The 18,540-nt window shown below is 39.6% G+C and overlaps 1 protein-coding gene across 9 annotated transcripts in view; it reads left to right on the plus strand.

The window, feature by feature from the left end:
• Positions 1 to 17,072, plus strand: part of ahcyl2 (adenosylhomocysteinase like 2) — a 65,895-nt gene extending 48,823 nt beyond the window's left edge. For 6 of the 9 annotated variants that reach the window (XM_033040045.1, XM_033040038.1, XM_033040040.1 and 3 more), the window contains 12 exons: positions 1,098 to 1,192; positions 3,121 to 3,227; positions 4,767 to 4,883; positions 5,541 to 5,604; positions 6,530 to 6,618; positions 8,415 to 8,485; positions 9,440 to 9,534; positions 10,190 to 10,288; positions 10,723 to 10,791; positions 12,144 to 12,222; positions 14,165 to 14,285; positions 15,379 to 17,072. In XM_033040045.1, coding sequence (XP_032895936.1) covers positions 1,098 to 1,192; positions 3,121 to 3,227; positions 4,767 to 4,883; positions 5,541 to 5,604; positions 6,530 to 6,618; positions 8,415 to 8,485; positions 9,440 to 9,534; positions 10,190 to 10,288; positions 10,723 to 10,791; positions 12,144 to 12,222; positions 14,165 to 14,285; positions 15,379 to 15,385 — 1,013 coding nt within the window. In that variant the 3' untranslated portion in view covers positions 15,386 to 17,072. Of the gene's footprint in view, positions 1 to 1,097; positions 1,193 to 3,120; positions 3,228 to 4,766; positions 4,884 to 5,540; positions 5,605 to 6,529; positions 6,619 to 8,414; positions 8,486 to 9,439; positions 9,535 to 10,189; positions 10,289 to 10,722; positions 10,792 to 12,143; positions 12,223 to 14,164; positions 14,290 to 15,378 lie in introns of those variants that run through there. The other 3 variants (XM_033040039.1, XM_033040043.1, XM_033040044.1) reach the window with 1 other exon arrangement.
• Positions 17,073 to 18,540: the final 1,468 nt, after the last annotated feature.

Consider the following 18,540-nt stretch of genomic DNA (forward strand, 5'->3'; position numbering starts at 1 on the left):
ACAGGGCTGACCACGTGAAAGTTGCAATCTCCCACCCCAAGCCTTTACTGAAATATAGATGATGCCTCTAGAAGACAAAGAACAGTAGTTGCTGGAAGCTTGACCAAAACACAAAGTGCTGGAGGAACTCAGCAGGTAAGGCAGCATCTGTCTAAAGAAGGGTCCTGATCCAAAGAGTCGTCTGTCCATTCTCTCTACAGATGATGCCTGACCCTCTGCGTTCTTCCAGCACTTTGTATTTTTCCATAGATAATGAATGCCTTGTGATTACAATTCAAGAAATTTGTTCATTGACATTATGAGCTTCTTTTCACGTTGACATGATTGTTGGACATCGTATGTACTCTTTAAATTAATAACTTTTTTCTTGTAAATTACATATCCTTTTTATATTTTGGTGGTGTGTTCCTACCCATTTCATGTTGCCAGCCATGTAAAATACAAGTCTATATAAAATAGCTGTTATCGAACACACGTATGTTATCTCTTTGGTTAATCACGAGTGGGTACCTGTTCAACACAGTTTAAATATATAATGATTTGAAGTCGTATTAAGTATTTTCACTTAAATCAATTGGGTTGAAATACTATACACTTTTTATATTTCAATATGCATGTAGTAATTGAATTGAGGTTTCAATCCTTCATTATTTGTAAACTTTGTAAGTCTGGATAGAATAGAAGTACCCATGCACACAATCCACAAAATAATCTAATCCAGGGATAGATTGCGCAGTGACAATTGTGTGTTTTAATGTTCACTCAAATTCATAATGACATCCAAATCCCTTTAAGATAATTATTTGTCATCGTCATCAGCATTGCTCAAATATATTCTAGCCTCTGGCTCAATCCCGAGTACAAGCTATAATTTGCCCTTATATCCATTTTGATATCCAAAATGATCCACACCGTGACTATGTTTGATTCTGTTTGTGTAAGAAAAGGTTGCTGGTAAGTTTTCTCGTTTGGGATAGATGCTGCATAGTATTCAAATAATTGAATATATGTGTGCTGAAAGGACATTGGGGTTTGCTCTTGCATCAGGAACTGAGTATGCTTTTGACTAACGTACTGCCATTCTCCCTCATTGCCAGGTTATCCAGTCTTTGCCTGGAAGGGAGAATCAGAAGATGATTTTTGGTGGTGTATTGATCGCTGTGTGAATGTGGAAGGATGGCAGCCTAACATGGTAAAGACCAGGTTGTTGCTCTTTAACAGTTTCAAATACTGGGGATGCAACGTTTCTTAGTTCGATCACTTTGCATTAATTTGAAAAGGGCCTAACCTGTATGCATTTCTAATAGCAATAAATTAGTCCTTAAATTCATTGCTTTATTTTGGATATGTATACACCGTATTTCCCAGCAATGAAGACGCACCTGCGTTGAAGACGCACCCCCCAATTTAAGTTGCTAAATTTTGAAAACAGGATGACGGGACAGGATCAAGGGTTGGGTTTAGACCAGGGGTCGGCAACATCGCCTGCATGCCCCGGGACTGGCTTCAGTTCCCAGATCCCTCGCGTCCCCGGGTCTAACTGCAGTTCCCAGGTCGCCTGCCTCGAGACTGGCTGTAGCGCCCAGGTGGCCTGCACCGGGACTAGTAGAGAGAGAGCGAGAGCAAGCCCGGGATGGAGCAGCCAGCCTTCCACCCAGTAGCTACCCGCCAACCACCACCTCCACCGGTTGCGCCTGTGGCGAATGACGCTGTGGCTGACTGGCGGGCAGACGGCGCTGAGGTGGGGCCGGTTTCCCTGTCCGGTCCCGGCGGCCGCTCGCAGCCATCAGGGACTAGCTGCAGTTCCCAGGTCGTCTGCAGCGGGACTAGTAGAGAGAGAGAGAGAGAGAGAGAGAGGGCGAGCCCGGGTCGGATCAGCCAGCCTTCCACCCAGTAGCTACCCGCCAACCATCACCTCCACCGGTTGCGCCTGTGCCGAAGGACACCGTGACTGGCTGGCGGGCAGAAGGCGCTGAGGTGGTGTCTGGTCCCCAGGCCAGGCTCCCCACACAGTGTGAAAGGAACTTTTCCCCCCCCTCCCACCCAGCGCCGCTGTCCTTTTACAGCCGCTTCCCACTTTACAGCTGCTTCCCATCAGCTGCCAGCAATGAGGGATGGACTTGGCTATACCTCAGTACAGCAACATCGTTCTTGATGTTGCTGTACTGAGGGATAGCGAAGTCTATCTTTCTTGGCTAACAACCAAACCTTCGGCCTCCAAGACGCAGGTACATTTTCGTGCCTTATTTTTGGGTAAAAAAATAGCATCTTCATTGCCGTGAAATACGGTAGATGTTTTTACATTTAGTTGTTGATTCCAGTTAAAGATATGTGATATAGTGAAAGATTTTAATTATCCTTTGGATTGGGAACTACTTTGATCAATAATTTGCACAGTGGCGCATAACTGAAGAATTCTGTGTCCACAAATACTTATTTTCTGCAGAGGCACTGGCCATATTTTTCAGCTGTATATTTTGAGCAATCTTAAAAACTTGCTAATAATGTGAAAATATTAAAATTATTGTTATCTCTGCAATATTTAGATTTTGAATTGAGGGAAACGAATAACATATTTCACAAGGATATAGAAACTTGTGCACAATGGCGTAATGAACAGCAATGGCTTGGCTGTATGAAATTAAAGAAGGAATGCTAAAGGAATGGATCTTGCATAATAGGATCTGAAAGGAGCTTTTTTGCATTTTTTTTTCCATTTAAAAACTAGGTGTGCCCGATCATTTGGGGTTATGGGTTTACAATTGGATAAGGTCATTAAAAAAGCATACTGAGTATTTGGTGTGTATCCACAGATGATATTGGCAAAGTTGTTGCCTATTTTTTGGGAAGGGTGGAAACCGTGTTCGAACTTCAGTATTGAACTTGTGTGGTTTACACAAAGTTCATAGTGGATACATTTTAAACCTGTGCGGTAAATTGATGCCGATTGTGGCGAGAAGGGTTTGGCTTCTGCATCCATGTTTCTCGTCGGCTTTTGAAATTGTGATCCAAGTTGCGGGAGTGTTCCTTTGTACTTCGATGACTGGGTTTGGTTTTGGCTTAGCTACATAATATGCAGACTTTCAAATGAAGTCAGAGGTAATTTGTGTTTTGGTTCAGATTCTGGATGATGGTGGTGACCTCACCCACTGGATTTATAAGAAGTATCCTAACATGTTCAAGAAAATTAAGGGCATTGTGGAAGAAAGTGTGACTGGCGTTCACAGGTGAGGGCTTAACATGTAAACTTCTGAGCGACCTTCCGGTTAGTTTTGTTGATTCTGCAACACTTCTTTTTGGTCTTGTGTCTTCTATTATGGAAATGACATTATGCATGTTCTTTCTACTCCCTCAATCTGCATTACAATTCAGATTTGAACCACCTCCTGTAGCTAATTGTTGGAACAGTACTTTAATAGGATATAGCAGCACAGGCCATTCAGTCCGCTATGTTTGCACGAAACATGATGCCAATCTAACTAATCCAATCTGCTTGCATATGTTCTCTATCCCTCTATTTCCCACCTGTGCATGTGATTGTCCAAATGCCTCTTGCATGTTGATCTTATGTTACTATCTATATATGAAATGTACCTGTCAATTTAGGTCACTTTTTGCCAACTGTCATGCTTGGACCACTGCCAAATGAAGAACTACAAATGAAAACCATTTTCCGCTGCCCCATAATGTCATATTGTTATTCTGATTCACACGAGCACAATCAAATGCTTCCAGTTACGTCTCCGTCTACGCCACATCGGCGCCCAAGATGAGGTGTTCCATACTAGAACATCTGAGATGTCCTCATTTTTTAGGGAACGGGGGTTCCCCTCTCCCATCGTAGATGACGCCCTCACTCGTGTCTCCTCAGTACCCAGCAGCTCTGCCCTTGCTCCACCTCCTCTAGTCGCAACAGAGACAGAGTCCCCCTAGTCCTTACCTTCCACCCCATCCGCCGTCGCATACAACACATCGTCCTTCTGAAATTTCCGCCACCTCCAACGGGATCCCACCACTAGTCGCATTTTACCAAAAGCACCCCTTTCTGCCTTCCGCAGAGACCGTTATCCTCCGTAACTCCCTAGTTAACTCGTACCTTCCCCTGTAACCGTAGAAGATGCAACACCTGTTGCTATACCTCCTCCGTCGACTCTGTCCAGGGACTCCGACAGTCCTTTCAGGTTAGGCCTCATCTACTGTATCCGTTGTTCAAAATGTGGACTCTTGTGCATCGGTGATCATTGTCCAAGTTGGGCATTGATGAATAATTTTTGGATAAGATGCTCGTGGAATCTAATTCCAGGGTACTGCAATATTGAAAAGTGCTGATGTGGTTTCAGCCAATCAATTTAGGAAAGATTGTTGAAGCCAGCCCATATGAGAAAACACTAAAAATGTAAACATTTTTTCCATATGCCTGTGTTTTTCTACCTTTTGGAATAATATGAAAATTAACCAATTAAAAGTTACAGTATGATCTTCAAGATTAAAGTTTGGTAAAGTGACAGGCCATAAACATACGTTCTAGAGTGTAATTGTGATGATTGTGTAGCTCATTTCAAATTAAATGACATGTGAAGAGTTGTCATTTAAGTGGAAGTCTGAAAATCACAAAAGGTTTCAGTCTCATTCTTTTTCTTTATTATTATTATTTTTTTAATTCTTCTTCTTTTGACTTCCGTCAGCAATGTACCGGAGCTTAACTGGTTTGCCTGAAGTATTTTGAATGTGAAATTTCTGGTTTTTTTTGCTTTTTCTCTTTTAAGGCTTTATCAGTTGTCTAAAGCTGGTAAGCTCTGTGTTCCAGCCATGAATGTAAATGACTCTGTAACCAAGCAGAAGTTCGATAACCTTTATTGCTGTAGGGAGTCCATACTCGATGGGTAAGTATTCAAAACCTGCTGACCTCAAATCAGTCTTAAGTTTCAAGAAATATTTATTATATCTATCTGGGAGTGAAATATTAATCCAGAAAATGGCAGTGCTCAAAATATCCTTGGCCAAAAGAAAGTGTATTGAAAACGTAGCCATTTAGACCCAACGTTTTAAGGATTGCTCATAATGTCCTCTGTCTATTCATGTGTCAAGCTCCAAAATTAAAGCCAGACATCTCTTGATTAGTAGAAGTTTGGGACTAAGTATGCTATTTCATCTTTATTGAAAACATATAATCAATTGGGTGGGTGAGAAGGTGGAAAGGTTAGAAAGCCAGCTTGCTTTAGGTTGCAGAAAGAAGGAGGGCGTTGAGTACAGAATGTCTGCTGGGGTGCAGATGAAGGTTATGAGGATTACAATATACTTGGAAACAAAGAGAAAATGAAACGCATTGATTCAGAGAGTGGGAGTGTGTTTGGGGATGGGGGTATTATCTAAAATCGTTAAATTCAATATTAAGTCCCTATTTGCTCCATTAATTATGGGTTTCTTCACTGATTTGTCCTTGAGAAAGATGGATTATTGTAACAGTAAATTATTACCTTTGTCCTTGACGTGTGAAACTATTTGGGAACTAACTATACATTTCATATTTTTATTGAAAGTCTCAAGAGGACAACAGATGTGATGTTTGGTGGCAAACAGGTCGTGGTATGTGGATATGGGGAGGTAAATATTTGCTTTATTTTGCTTTTGGGGATGACAATAGGCTCTCTAGATTGAACTAGTTCTCAATTTGTTGTGTTGAACTTTTCAGACTTAACTTTCAATAAGTGTGTCCCTAATCAAAGTTTATTAATGTCGATAAATATTATCATTTAGTGACATCAGTGTTGAGTTCTATTTCTCATCACTGTTCATTTGGTCTATCTGTTTGCTGGCTTCCATTTTCAGATTGTAGCTGAATCGGTTCACTCCCAAGCACTAAGATTGTGACGGATGAGCGAATCACTTTAATATTTTAAGGTGGGAGAGAGTTATAGTTATAGTTCAGACAAATTCATCTTTTCAGATTTCAAGTGCCAGTTTCTTTTCTTTTTTTTAATTTAAGTGTACTTTGGAAACATTGGCTTTCTGATTTTTTTAATTATTTTTTTTATTTTTAGCAGATTACTATAACTATTTGAATATGGAGCACATATCAACACATAAATGATAGAGAAATGGGCAGAGTAGCCATCTGCAAAGATAAATATACGACCCAGGAGATTTTAGTAGATGGAAGATGAAGTTATGAAGTGATACATTTTATGAAGGAGAACAATTGTACACTAATTAGGAAAACCTTGAGAGTACAGGTGCCAGAAACATCAGTAGGTCAGGCAGCAATCACAGGGCGGAGGACTTGATATTTTTGCACATGGGTTCAGAGGATCACGTTTCAGTTCTGAAGCAGAAGACAATTCAAATTGTGTTGTGATAGTGTGCATCACAAGGTAATATAGTGACTGGAATAGATACAGCCTGCAATCCATCAGAAGTTTGCAAGGTGTGATTTGATCAGCAAGGACTACTAGTTATATTTGTGGAAATTATGCTGTAATAATGACCAACTTTCCTTGCTTGTACAAACATATTCAACATTGTCTTGCAGGTTGGAAAGGGTTGTTGTGCTGCCTTAAAGGCAATGGGATCCGTAGTGTATGTCACGGAGATTGACCCAATTTGTGCTCTCCAAGCCTGGTAAGGACAAGAATAACAATGACTGATTATATTTGCCTGTATTTCATAATAGAGACATTTAGTGAAATGTAGAAATTTAAAACTTGGAAACCAATTAGAAAATGTGCACATTTGCTGGCCATGGCTAGGACAATGTTGCATGCACTAGTCGGACATGGTAGTCTCATATTTGTCTATATCTGGGCATCTGTAAAATGGACACTATCTTGTAGTAACCACTAAGTTTTTGAATAGCTGTTACTACAAATAGTGTCTTTAGTTCCTGCTGAATAGGCTACCAGATTGAAGTGAGCTAGTCTTGTGCATAAATATCTGGTCAAATAGTGTAAAGCTGTGAAAACCCCCAAAATATAGGTTATAAAAGTACTGGATTTTCTATGGAATTTCCTAGAAAGGGTTGTACAGTAAATTTAGGTATTTGAATATTTTGGGGACAGCTTAAATAACTTATATGTTCCATTTTAAAATTGGGAATTGGTCTAATTCTTTATTCCAATCTTTCATTCATTAGATTATGAAGTAATGTGATACCCTTTCCATTTTAGTGTATTGTTCTAGATTATAGATTTAAGAGATTACAGAAATACCAAATCTTGGAAATGCGGAACAGAAAAATTGAACAAATTATTTAGGACATCAATGCAATCTAAATACACGACCATTTCATATCTGATTTGTGCTATGTTGCTCCTGCGTGCTGGTGTTCCAGTAAAATTGACTTTGTTTCATCTTCACTTAGTGGGATAGACAGTGGAAGAGTTTCAAAGACCTCCAGCAATGCACATATTTCATTTCTTCAGAACTGGATCGTTTTGCTCATGCCATCTTACAGTTACATCCTCTCTGACATCCTGCACGTCACTCCTTCTCTTTGTCACCTTCTTCTTCATTGCGCGCTAAAAAAAAAATCATCTTTACCAGCACAACTATTTTGTTTTCCCTCCTAATTGACATTGATAGTTTTCCACCATCTTTTAAGTGCTTTGAAATTATGTCCCAAGCACAAGGAGCACTTGATATACAGAACAGTCAACCCTTGCAACTCAATTATCATTCCCCCGACATGATCTTTCATTGTGATTTGTCGGGTGACAGTCAGGCACAGTGCAAGTCTCAATTGTTTGCTCCTAACGCACAAAAGTGAAGACAGGATCATAAACGTATAATACTGTTTGCAGTTAAATAGCCTGTCAATAATGAATGAAACGTCGAAGTATGAATTATAATTGGAATGATTACTTATGGCATCTGCTGGCACAGTATCAATTTGCAACACATTACTGTTCTATACATCTCCATTTCCACAGATAATGCCATTTATATCATTTCAGACACTTCAATTGAGCAGAAACAATGTGCAAAATAACTTTGTTGCTTTTGTGTTCCCTTATCCCAATAACACACCAAGTGAGGCAGTGTGTAAATCCGCCTCTCTAGCTCCCACTAAAAAGGAATGTATCCGCCTTGCCACTTCTTTCCTGCTGTGCATCCCTCTTCTGACCTGTCATGCACAAGTTGCCCAATCACATCTTGTTCTTCAGGCAATGGTTTCGTCTGAAGAAGGGTTTCGGCCTGAAACGTTGCCTATTTCCTTCGCTCCATAGATGCTGCTGCACCCGCTGAGTTTCTCCAGAACTTTTGTCTACCAATGGTTCCACACTTTCTGTCTCAACCAAAACAATTCTGGGAAATGTTTCAAGACAGGATCACCAAACCTGAGACTCTCCTGAGTGCTGTCCTTAACAATGTGATTCTGTGCACGTGTGCATTGTCACAGCTCTGCCTTTCCTTTGCAGTATGGATGGATTCAGACTTGTCAAATTGAATGAAGTAATTAGACAGGTGGACATCGTCATTACTTGCACAGGTAAATTATTAAGTTTAAGGAACAGCATCTCGTATTCTGCAAATGTATGAAGATTAAATTCTCCAATATTAGGTAACAACCCATCCCTTTTTTCCCCTCCCTTGCATGTGTCGCCACCCAGTGCTCATCCATCTCTCCCACATCAGTGTTCCTTCTCCTTCCCTTTTGTGACCTTTCCACTCCTCTTAACTTACAACCTTCAGTCATATTTGCACCTCTGGCTTTTGTCTAGCCATCAGTGGTGTTCACCTATTAGTTGCCAGGCTTATTTGCCAGGCTTTCTCCCACTCCCACCTCTTTTCCCAGCTTTCCTCCCTACCCCACCCCCACTGCAATTAGTCTGAAAAAGGGTCCTAACCCAAAACTTTGCATAACCACATTCTCCAGAAATGCTGCCTGACTAGCACATTGTGTCTTTTTTTTGTAAACCAGCACCTGCAGTCCTTTTGTCTGTATTTAAGTTGTTGCAGCGTAGCTGGAAAGAACAAATTCATTTTTAAACAATTGGAATTTCTGTTCAATACCCATTGATTTTAAAGTCATCTCTTGCTTGGTTGAATCTTTTTGAAATGCTAGTTAGGATTTGATGAATAACATCTTGGTTTATTTTGAATTAATTTTAAATCCATATCAAATGCTTTAATGTAAATATTTAATATATATGACCAGAATATCAGCCTCTGGATGTGATGAATTTCACACCTCTGTGCTGCATCTGAAATGAGGAAAATGTACCATGGTTTGTTGTACTATTCTTCATTCCATTGCTGAAGTAGCCAAGAGAAGTCATAGGAGAATCTATGAACCATGGCTACTTTGGGTCAGCAAGTACTGAATGCTTTGACCCATTACAATATTCAAAACAATTCATTGTGTAAAGTACTTGCATTCCATAAATGTATCTTTGAGCCACAAACTTGAGTTTTAATGCTGGGGGTCTACCTTGTAATTTAGGTAACAAAAATGTAGTGACCAGGGAACACCTGGATCGCATGAAGAATGGTTGTATCGTCTGCAACATGGGACATTCCAATACTGAAATTGATGTGGTATGTAACTAGCTGCAGAGAAATTTACCTTGGTATTTGAATACTGAGATTGTTGTGGAAAGTAAATGGTGTAGACTAATTAATCACTGGACATTCCAATACTGGGATCAGTAGATACACAGAAGAAAAAATGCAAAAGATTTGTATAATTTGTAATATACTTATGATCTTGGGATTTTCCAAAGTGATTTGCTGCTCATCCAATCATTTTTAACATGAATTACTGTTGTAATGTAGAGGTAACTTTGTACAATATTCCCATAATAAGATTAATGTGGAATGCAAATGTAAGTCCAATACTGAAGTTAACTAGGATTCTAACTAGATTTGGAGTAACTGACCAAAATTGCTTCAATATTCAAACAAATGTGATGTGCACAAATGGAGTGAAATAACTATTTCAATTAATTAAAGAATTCCATAGCTGCAAGTTTGCAGAACACTTCCCAACATCTGTTCTTTTTTGCAGTCATTCCCCATCCACAAGTCAGGATTGCCAGAAATCTTGCACATCAAGCATTTGTTTAGATTAGATGCCCTGTGTTGCTGAGGATATAACATCTGAACAGATTTTCTATATTTATTTTAATAAAGGGGTCTACAGCTGCTGTTTATTGCCAGCTCAGCAATTCCACTGTTTCCACTTCCCTTACAGGCAAGCCTTCGAACTCCAGAACTCACGTGGGAGCGCGTTAGGTCACAAGTGGATCATGTCATTTGGCCAGATGGCAAAAGGATTGTTTTACTAGCTGAGGTAATTGTGTTAAAGGCAAACAGTCTCATTACCTGTTGTACATGGAAAAAAATCTATCCAGGTATTTTCTGCAATTTACTGTAGATTAACTATAGTTCCAGATTGTAATCTGAATCTTGAATTTGTAATGTGATGCAACTTTGTATCCCATAATCCCGGTGATAATTCTTGTATGATGGGGAATAAATCGACATTTTCCTCTGCAGAGCATTAGAGCTCATTGCAGCTGTGATAGGTAGACAGGTGCATCCTGGAAGGATGACTTTGCATGAAATGAATGGTCACCTCCTGTACCAACCTGGATTTCATGACCTTGGTATAAAAATAATAAAATAAAAATAACCTTACATTTCCCTTAACTATGAATCCTATGATGTATTCTGTAAAATATTTGTGACTGAGTAGCTTAACTCCCTGCTTTGCTTTTTATCCAGGGGCGGCTGCTTAACTTGAGTTGTTCCACAGTTCCTACTTTTGTCCTTTCCATCACTGCTACCACACAGGTAAGGGGTTGCAGAAGATATTGATTGTTCTTTACAGCACGTATCTGTTAACAAGAAAATATAAATATATTGTACCTTGTTTTATTTAGTGGGTTGCAGAGAGCTACTGAATGAATACATTCCTGTAGATTTACTACTTTGTTGCAGATTTGAAAAAGATCATTCACACATTTTTACTTTTGAAGACAAAATTGCATGTTTATATATTGTGCCACTCATCAGAATAGATCAACTAAGACCTCTGGCGATCAAGAGACTGGAGATACCAGAATCTTGAGTGGCAAGGCCATTGTAATCTTGCAAACCGACCCATAATTGCTGAGACCAGGTGTCAGCTCTAGGACATCTCTTTATGCCTCTTCCTGGAGCCTAACCCTGTCAAAACAAACAGCAGGCCACAATCTCCCAAACGATCACAAGCTCATCTGGCAATTCCTATCCACAGCCTCAAACTCGAGACCCCTAACTCCCAACAGAAAGACCTTAAGACCTTCCCTTTCTTCCAAGGTACCTATTTTTTTTTCATCCCTTGTTTGTTTAAATCTATTCCTTCCAATGGAGACTAGCATTGCTCATAATAAGATGTTTGATATATGTCAGGTCTGCAGATTGGAACTATTGCCAGAACCTCGTATGCTAAAGTGGGAGCTACACCGGTAGCTACATTGGCAGTTACACCGATGGGACAGTTGGACTGTCTATTGTGGTATTAGGCATTGGAACCATATATTCTATTGCTGGTCTGTGCTATGTATAGCTATGTCTCAGCTGATGTGGCAGGAGTGACACCAATATTTACCAGCTACAAATAGAAGATTAGTCTCAATACATGTTTTCTATCCTCCCTAACAGCTGATTACAGCAATGTGCCAGGAATTGATTTTGGAATCCACAAACCTAATTTCTGTGGCTGTAGGCAGTTGTTAACTGCTAACCACAATCCTCATTTAGCAATACCCGTGTGATTCTTTACCATACTTTTAAACTCTTCTTTTCCCATTCTGCCTTCTCAAAGCGGTTGCCATGAAGTACAATTCTGCAGGGAATGACAACCTTCTGGTATCCTCTGTGGTATAAGTGATGAATAGGTTATTGAACCATGGAGTGGGGGAGAAGGGTTTGTAGCTAAACTCTGTTCTGTTCTTGCCTAATGATGCTGATCGCACTTATTTAAATGGGAGTCAGGATACTGGCCTATTTGTTTCTTTTGCTGTAACTAAGCATTAAGCCTCATTGATACTCTGAGATCAAGTAACTGTTGCAGATAGACACTTTTGGTGTACCAACAGTGTAATCATTCATGATTGAAATACACTGTCCAATGTGGGAATTAACATATCCTTCGTCCTTAGGCACTGGCAATGATAGAACTGTACAATGCACCAGAGGGTCGATATAAACAGGATGTGTACTTGCTGCCTAAGAAAATGGGTAAGTCCTAGAAAAAGCATTATTTGATTGCTGCTGCTCGCAAGACGACCTGATACACAAAATCAAGAGATTCAAGAAAAAACCATGAAATTAAGGAAAGGTTTCTCTTTACCTCTGTACATTATGCCCCAGGTAGGAGTGTAAGGAACGGAGTTGCTCTGCTACACACTAATTGCAGATTGTCCGTAGAAAAGTAGGCTGAAAATTCTCCGCAGTTTTCTGCAGAGTCTGCTCCCTCCGTAACTCCCTGGTCAAGTCGTCCCTTCCCACCCAAACTACCCCCTCCCCTGGTACTTTCCCTTGCAACCACAGGAAATGCTACACTTGTCGCTTTGCCTCCCCCCTCGACTATCCAAGGACCCAAGCAGTCTTTCCAGGTGAGGCAGAGGTTCACCTGCACCTCCTCCGGCCTCATCTATTGCATCCGCTGTTCTAGGTGTCAACTGTTCTACATCGGTGATACCAAGCGCAGGCTTGGCGATCGCTTCGCCCAACACCTCCGCTCAGTTCACATTAACCAATCTGATCTCCTAGTGGCTCAGCACTTCAACTCCCCCTCCCATTCCGAATCCAACCTTTCTGTCCTGGGCCTCCTCCATGGCCAGAGTGAGTCACACCGCAAATTGGAGGAGCTGTATCTCATATTTTGCTTGGGTAGCCCAGCGGAATGAACATTGACTTTTCCAATTTCAGGTAGTCCTTGCTTTCTCCCTCCTTCCCCTCCTCTTCCCAGCTCTCCCAAAGCTTCTCCACCTCTTCCTTTCTTCTTCCCGCCACCCCCCACATCATTCTGAAAAAGGGTCTCGACCCGAAACGTCACCCATTCCTTCACTCCATAGATGCTGCCTCACCCGCTGAGTTTCTCCAGCATATTTGTCTACCTCTGAAAATTCAAAATGTCTGTATGGAAGGAGGCACAATGGTTCTGTGCCTGGTCTATGTAAAAGCTTTCCAATCTCCCACACTTCCTCAAGTCCTGCAGCAAAACGTTCCTAGTTACCTCTTGCACATTGCAATTAAATCTACCTCCACTCTCACCTCTGGCACTGCTTTCCAGACCCTAATCACTTGCTGTGTTTTTTTTGTATCTCTTTTAGGTATTTTGTTCTCTAGTTCTTGCCCACTCTGCAAATGGAATCATTTTCCCTCTGTTTCCTCTATCTACTCTCTATACTGTTTTAAAGGACTTGTTGTTTAAAAAAGAACTGCAGATGCTGGAAAAATCGAAGGTAGACAAAAATGCTGGAGGAACTCAGCGCCTATTCGTTCTCTCCATAGATGCTGCCTCACCCACTGATTCCTCCAGCATTTTTGTCTGCCTTCTAAGAAGGATTTCCTCTGTTTTAAGTAAAACTACTTCAGTTACTCAATTCTATCTGTGTAGCTAAACCCTTCATCCCTGAAATGGTTCTGCCAAAAGTCTTAAGTTTCGTGACCAATATTGAACATTGTAGAAAAATCAGTGTTTTTTATTAAAGTTCATTGTAATCTCCTTGCAATTGTACTCAGCCCCTCTATCTACAAAGATCATGTTCCCATTTGTTTTGTTTTTTACCACTTTCTCTACCAGATGTAACACTTTCAACAAATTATACAGAGTTTGTTTATTCACCATAATTATGAAACTGCTTGTTCTCCAGTTGATACGTACCAAGGGCAGGCACTTATATAATTCTTCAGATTAGCTAGGACCAGCATTTTGTATCTTCCTTCGATTTAAACCAGCATCTACAAATCTTTCCTACACATTTAGGACCATTTTTTATGTTTTTCCTATGGGTCAGATGGAATAAAACATTTTGTTGATTAAACCATTATTGGTACTCTAGGTTCTCAAGACCTTTCAAACTTATTTTGATTTAAAAAATGTTACCCAAACTATCCCATTATATTTGTTCTATCAATTCCAGCTGCTGAATGTGCTGTCAATTTGTTTTTCCAGATGAATATGTAGCCAGTCTTCACTTGCCTACGTTTGATGCACATCTCACAGAACTGACAGACGAGCAGGCAAAATACCTTGGTTTGAATAAGAATGGACCTTTCAAGCCAAACTATTATCGGTAAGCAGCAAAATAAACTGGTTAAAGGTCTATGGGCCATGGGAAGTAGTGACTGACCTTGCAGTTAAAACAATTTAATTATAAGGCAATCAAGGAAAGCTCAAAATGCACAATAGCTGAACAAGAAATTATTAAATTTCGAACCTGAAAGAGTCCACACAATGTGGATTTTTTTAATACTAAGATGACCATACTTGTATTTTCTAATTGAATACTATTCACAATGGTCTCAATTAATTGTAGTATATATCAAATTGTAACTGAATCAATATCTTGCTTTCATTTTCTAGATCCTTTTACAAATAGGCAAAAAATAAAAATTAAACAGGTATTTTTCTTTCATGGAGAGAAAGGCCTAATATTATTTTAAATTGTGACAGTGTTTCATAAGGTAGACATAGAGAGGACATTCCTATGTCCAAAGGGAGAATCCAAAACCAAGCTTCTGTTTCCAATATTAATACTCATAACCAGATGGATAAACCAGCTAATACCAAGAGTTTGAGCAACACAGTGACACAGCTAGTCGAGCTGCCACCTCAGATCCATCAACCTAGGTTTGATCCTCTGATATTTGCACACTCTCCCTGTGACCAAGTGAGTTTTCCTGGGTACTCTAGTTTTCTCCCACATGCTGAAGACATGTGGGTTGGTAGGTAATTGGTTACTGTAAATATCCCCTAGTGCTAAGGTGAGCAGTGCAATGTAGGAACATTGCTAGGAATTTGAGGAGAATAACATGGCATTTGGGCAAATAAGTGTTTCATGGTTGGCATAGTCACAATTCCACAATTGTCACAACCCACAAAGAGCAGAAAGGTTGGTTCTTTGTGTATGGTTGTGTATGCAAGAGAGCTCTTTTTAACTTATTTACAGGTTTCTTTCAAATCAACGTGATTACATCCTTGTAGTTTAGGCTTGGACACAATTACAAAGGAAATTGAAAGGAAAAGAATGGGGAAAGATTTAGTCTAACTTGAGTCCTGGATAGAATCATTTATACCTAGTATCAAGTTAGGAGCTTAGTTTGTCTCCTCTCACCCAAATAAGCAAAGTGTTGCTAAAGCATTGTTTATTTTGTTCCTTGTCCTAGGTATTAAATGCAAAAGCAACAAGCACATCAAACAAGAGGGGGACCTTTTGTCACTAATGTAAACGAACAAAATCTCTTCTTTAGAGCTGGCCTTGATTAAGCAGTTTTACATATTTAGTCATTTATTTATTTACCTAGATTGTGTATAATCTCAGCAGAAAATTGTTTTTACTGCATTAGAAGATGAAAAATGTCTGCAATGTGATTTTTTTCCTTCTATTGCTGTTGTGCTTTAAAATAGTTATAACATCCTAGCTGTTAACCTTGGGAAAGAAACAATGAAGCAAAATGTTAGCTGTTTTAAAATTGTTACGGTGCACATATTTCAGATGTTTAGTTTTTAATTTGAGTAACAAAAGGTAAGGAAATAGTTAAATGCTGAAGGTATACCATTATGGAATTCCGTAAAACATTTTCTTTAAAATATCAAGCTGTGAGATCCTAGAAAATCAAATAATATGGCTCTCAAACGATAACTCATATTTTGTTTCTGAAACTTTTTTAAAATCAGGTGAAGCAGAGTAGATGTGTGACTGGTTGGGTAGCTTAGCATTAAGATTCTTTCTTTACTGCACTGGTGTTGTTTACTCAAGTCATGGTACTGTTTGAAATTTGTCTCAACTCCTAAGAATGTGAGCTTCTTCCCCCAGCTGGGACATAGCTTCAAGTCAATAAGAGTGCATAAAAGAATGGTCGGCATAAGTGATATAGTCACCACATGAACCATAACAAATAAAGCATACAACTAACTAAGTGAACTCTATAATTATTTTGACATGCTTCAATATTTAAGCAGAGTAAAGTTCCATCTTTATCTCTGGAAGATGGGACGTTGACAACATTTTTTTTGCAGATCAGTGGGTTTATTTTGTAGAGCACCATGAAAGATGTTTTTTGGTATTTGTTACGTGTAATTTTGATTAACTTATTTATCCAACTCCCCTACCCACTTCCCTCAGTCTGAGAATCTTCAAATGGTACTAGTTGTTACAAACTGTTATTTCTGGTTGGTCTTCTGCTAGCCAATAGTTGGGACTGCCTTGGATGCTGTCACCTGCCCGGCCAACCAGTAGGGAGATATATTGCAATATATGTCATCAATTTGGAGTTTTGATTTACACCAAAGAAGACCAATCACCCAACTGCACCAGTGCGTCTGTCTGGCCAAGAGCCATTTTGTTTTTCTTCTGAGGAAAAATCTTGCCTTATCTATGGCCATCAGTCTTAATTATTTGTTTTTTTCATAAAATTAAATGACTGCTATTTTATTTTAAAAGAATTACCACATCTATTTTAGGATTCCCACAAATATTAACCATACATTTCTGCACATTGTTATATTTGATCTCCCTCCCTGCAATTCTAAAAAAAACTGATGTTTTTAAATGAATCCCAGCCATTTAGTGAGCTGTTTTTTTATATTATCACTTCGACTGTGGGGAAGAGGTTGGCATGGAATGTAGTAATTGTTGTATGTAACGAATAAAAGTTTAAACAAAATTGACACCAGCAAACTGCTCTGGAGAGCAGAAGAATCGACTCCAAAAGGAAAAGAAAATCATCCGTTTACTAACACAAACTACGTTTTAAAATTGAGGTAACTATTTTATGTACTGTATTAATGGTCAAGTATTGTAGTAGATGAGCAATAATGAAGCTGTAATCATAATTCAAATAAAGTTAATAAATTCAGAGATTTTTCCATTGTTATTTTTCAATGTTATTGATGTTCAATAACTTTTTTCTTCACTCTTGTGTCTACAATTGGAGAGCAAATTCTTCTGGAAACTTTGATCCAACATGGCAGAGGAAATATTTGTGCATCACTGTACAGTGGGAACCTACACAAATTCCCAGTAGTGACCAGTTGAAGCTCCATAATATTTCCAAAAGTCTGCATAATATTCTGTAAATTAATAGTTTAAAGTTCTCAGTTTTGATTAGAAGTCCTGTAAAATGTTTAAAAATAAACAAAATTGTTTTCTGATAATTTCATGTAACTTACTGCTGGTGTGGGAATTCTGGACTTGAATGCCACGTTTGTCCGTTTATCCATTTACAGGTGGGGCAGCAGATAAGAGTCAAGCTTTGTGAATGAAAAGTAAAGAGAACAGACACCAGAAATCCTGATTGCCTCCAGCATGAAAATCACAAATGCTGGAGATAATCAGCACAGCAGGCCAGGTCTGGGCAGAACGAAACAGTGGATGCCATGAGTCAATTTTTCAGCCAAAGTGGAAAAGTGTGGTTTGCCAGGAGGAGTGAAGGGAACACAATGTCTGGTAGCCGGGAGACAAGGTTGCCTCTGTGCATTTGATGACATCCACGAAGATCATTAATGCTACTTAATTATTGCTGTGTGGTTGGAGGGTTGAGGGCAATTGGAAATAAAAAAACATGCAACAGACGTAGAAAGTTGCCGGGAAACTGATATAGAATCCAAATGTTAGAAATAAGTAGCCGGCCTGGTACCATGTGTGGAGCAAGGAATATTAAAGGTTACTGATGGCTCAGTGTGTCAACAGTTAAGACACAGACTGAAAAGATTGGATATGTAAAATAAATGCTAAGTTGCAAGGATGGCTGTAAGGAGAATGGTGTGATGTACTGGAAAGATTAATCTGCAGTAGTATGAAGATAGACACAAAATGCTGGTGTAACTCAGTGGGCCAGGCAGCATCTCTGGGGATGAAGAATAGTTAACGTTTTGGGTCGACACCTTTCAGACATAGTCGGGGGAAAGGAAAACGAGAGATAGATGGTACTTAGAACAAATGAATGGAAGGTATGCAGAAAGCAACGATAATCAAGGAAAACACACGTGGCTGTGGTTGAGAGTGAGTTAAAACGAGGTCATAGACTAGGAGGAATCACAAGGGGTGCAGCTAGAGAGTGTTGTAAAACTCTAGTCGGAGAACTTCAAAGTAGAACACAATGCTGGAGTAACTCAGCGGGACAGGCAGCATCTCTGGATAGAAGGAATGGGCGACGTTTCGGGTCGAGACTTCGCTTCAGAGATGTTGCCTGTCCGGTGAGTTACTCCAGCATTTTGTCTCGTCGGTGTAAACACTACTCAACAATGTACCTCGGTGACTGCCAATCTCCCCCCCCCCCCCCCCCCCCACTCCTCCCACAGGAAAAACACTATGTCTGTATACATGT

Source organism: Amblyraja radiata, chromosome 21 (assembly GCF_010909765.2).
Source record: "Amblyraja radiata isolate CabotCenter1 chromosome 21, sAmbRad1.1.pri, whole genome shotgun sequence".
NCBI lineage: Eukaryota > Metazoa > Chordata > Chondrichthyes > Rajiformes > Rajidae > Amblyraja > Amblyraja radiata.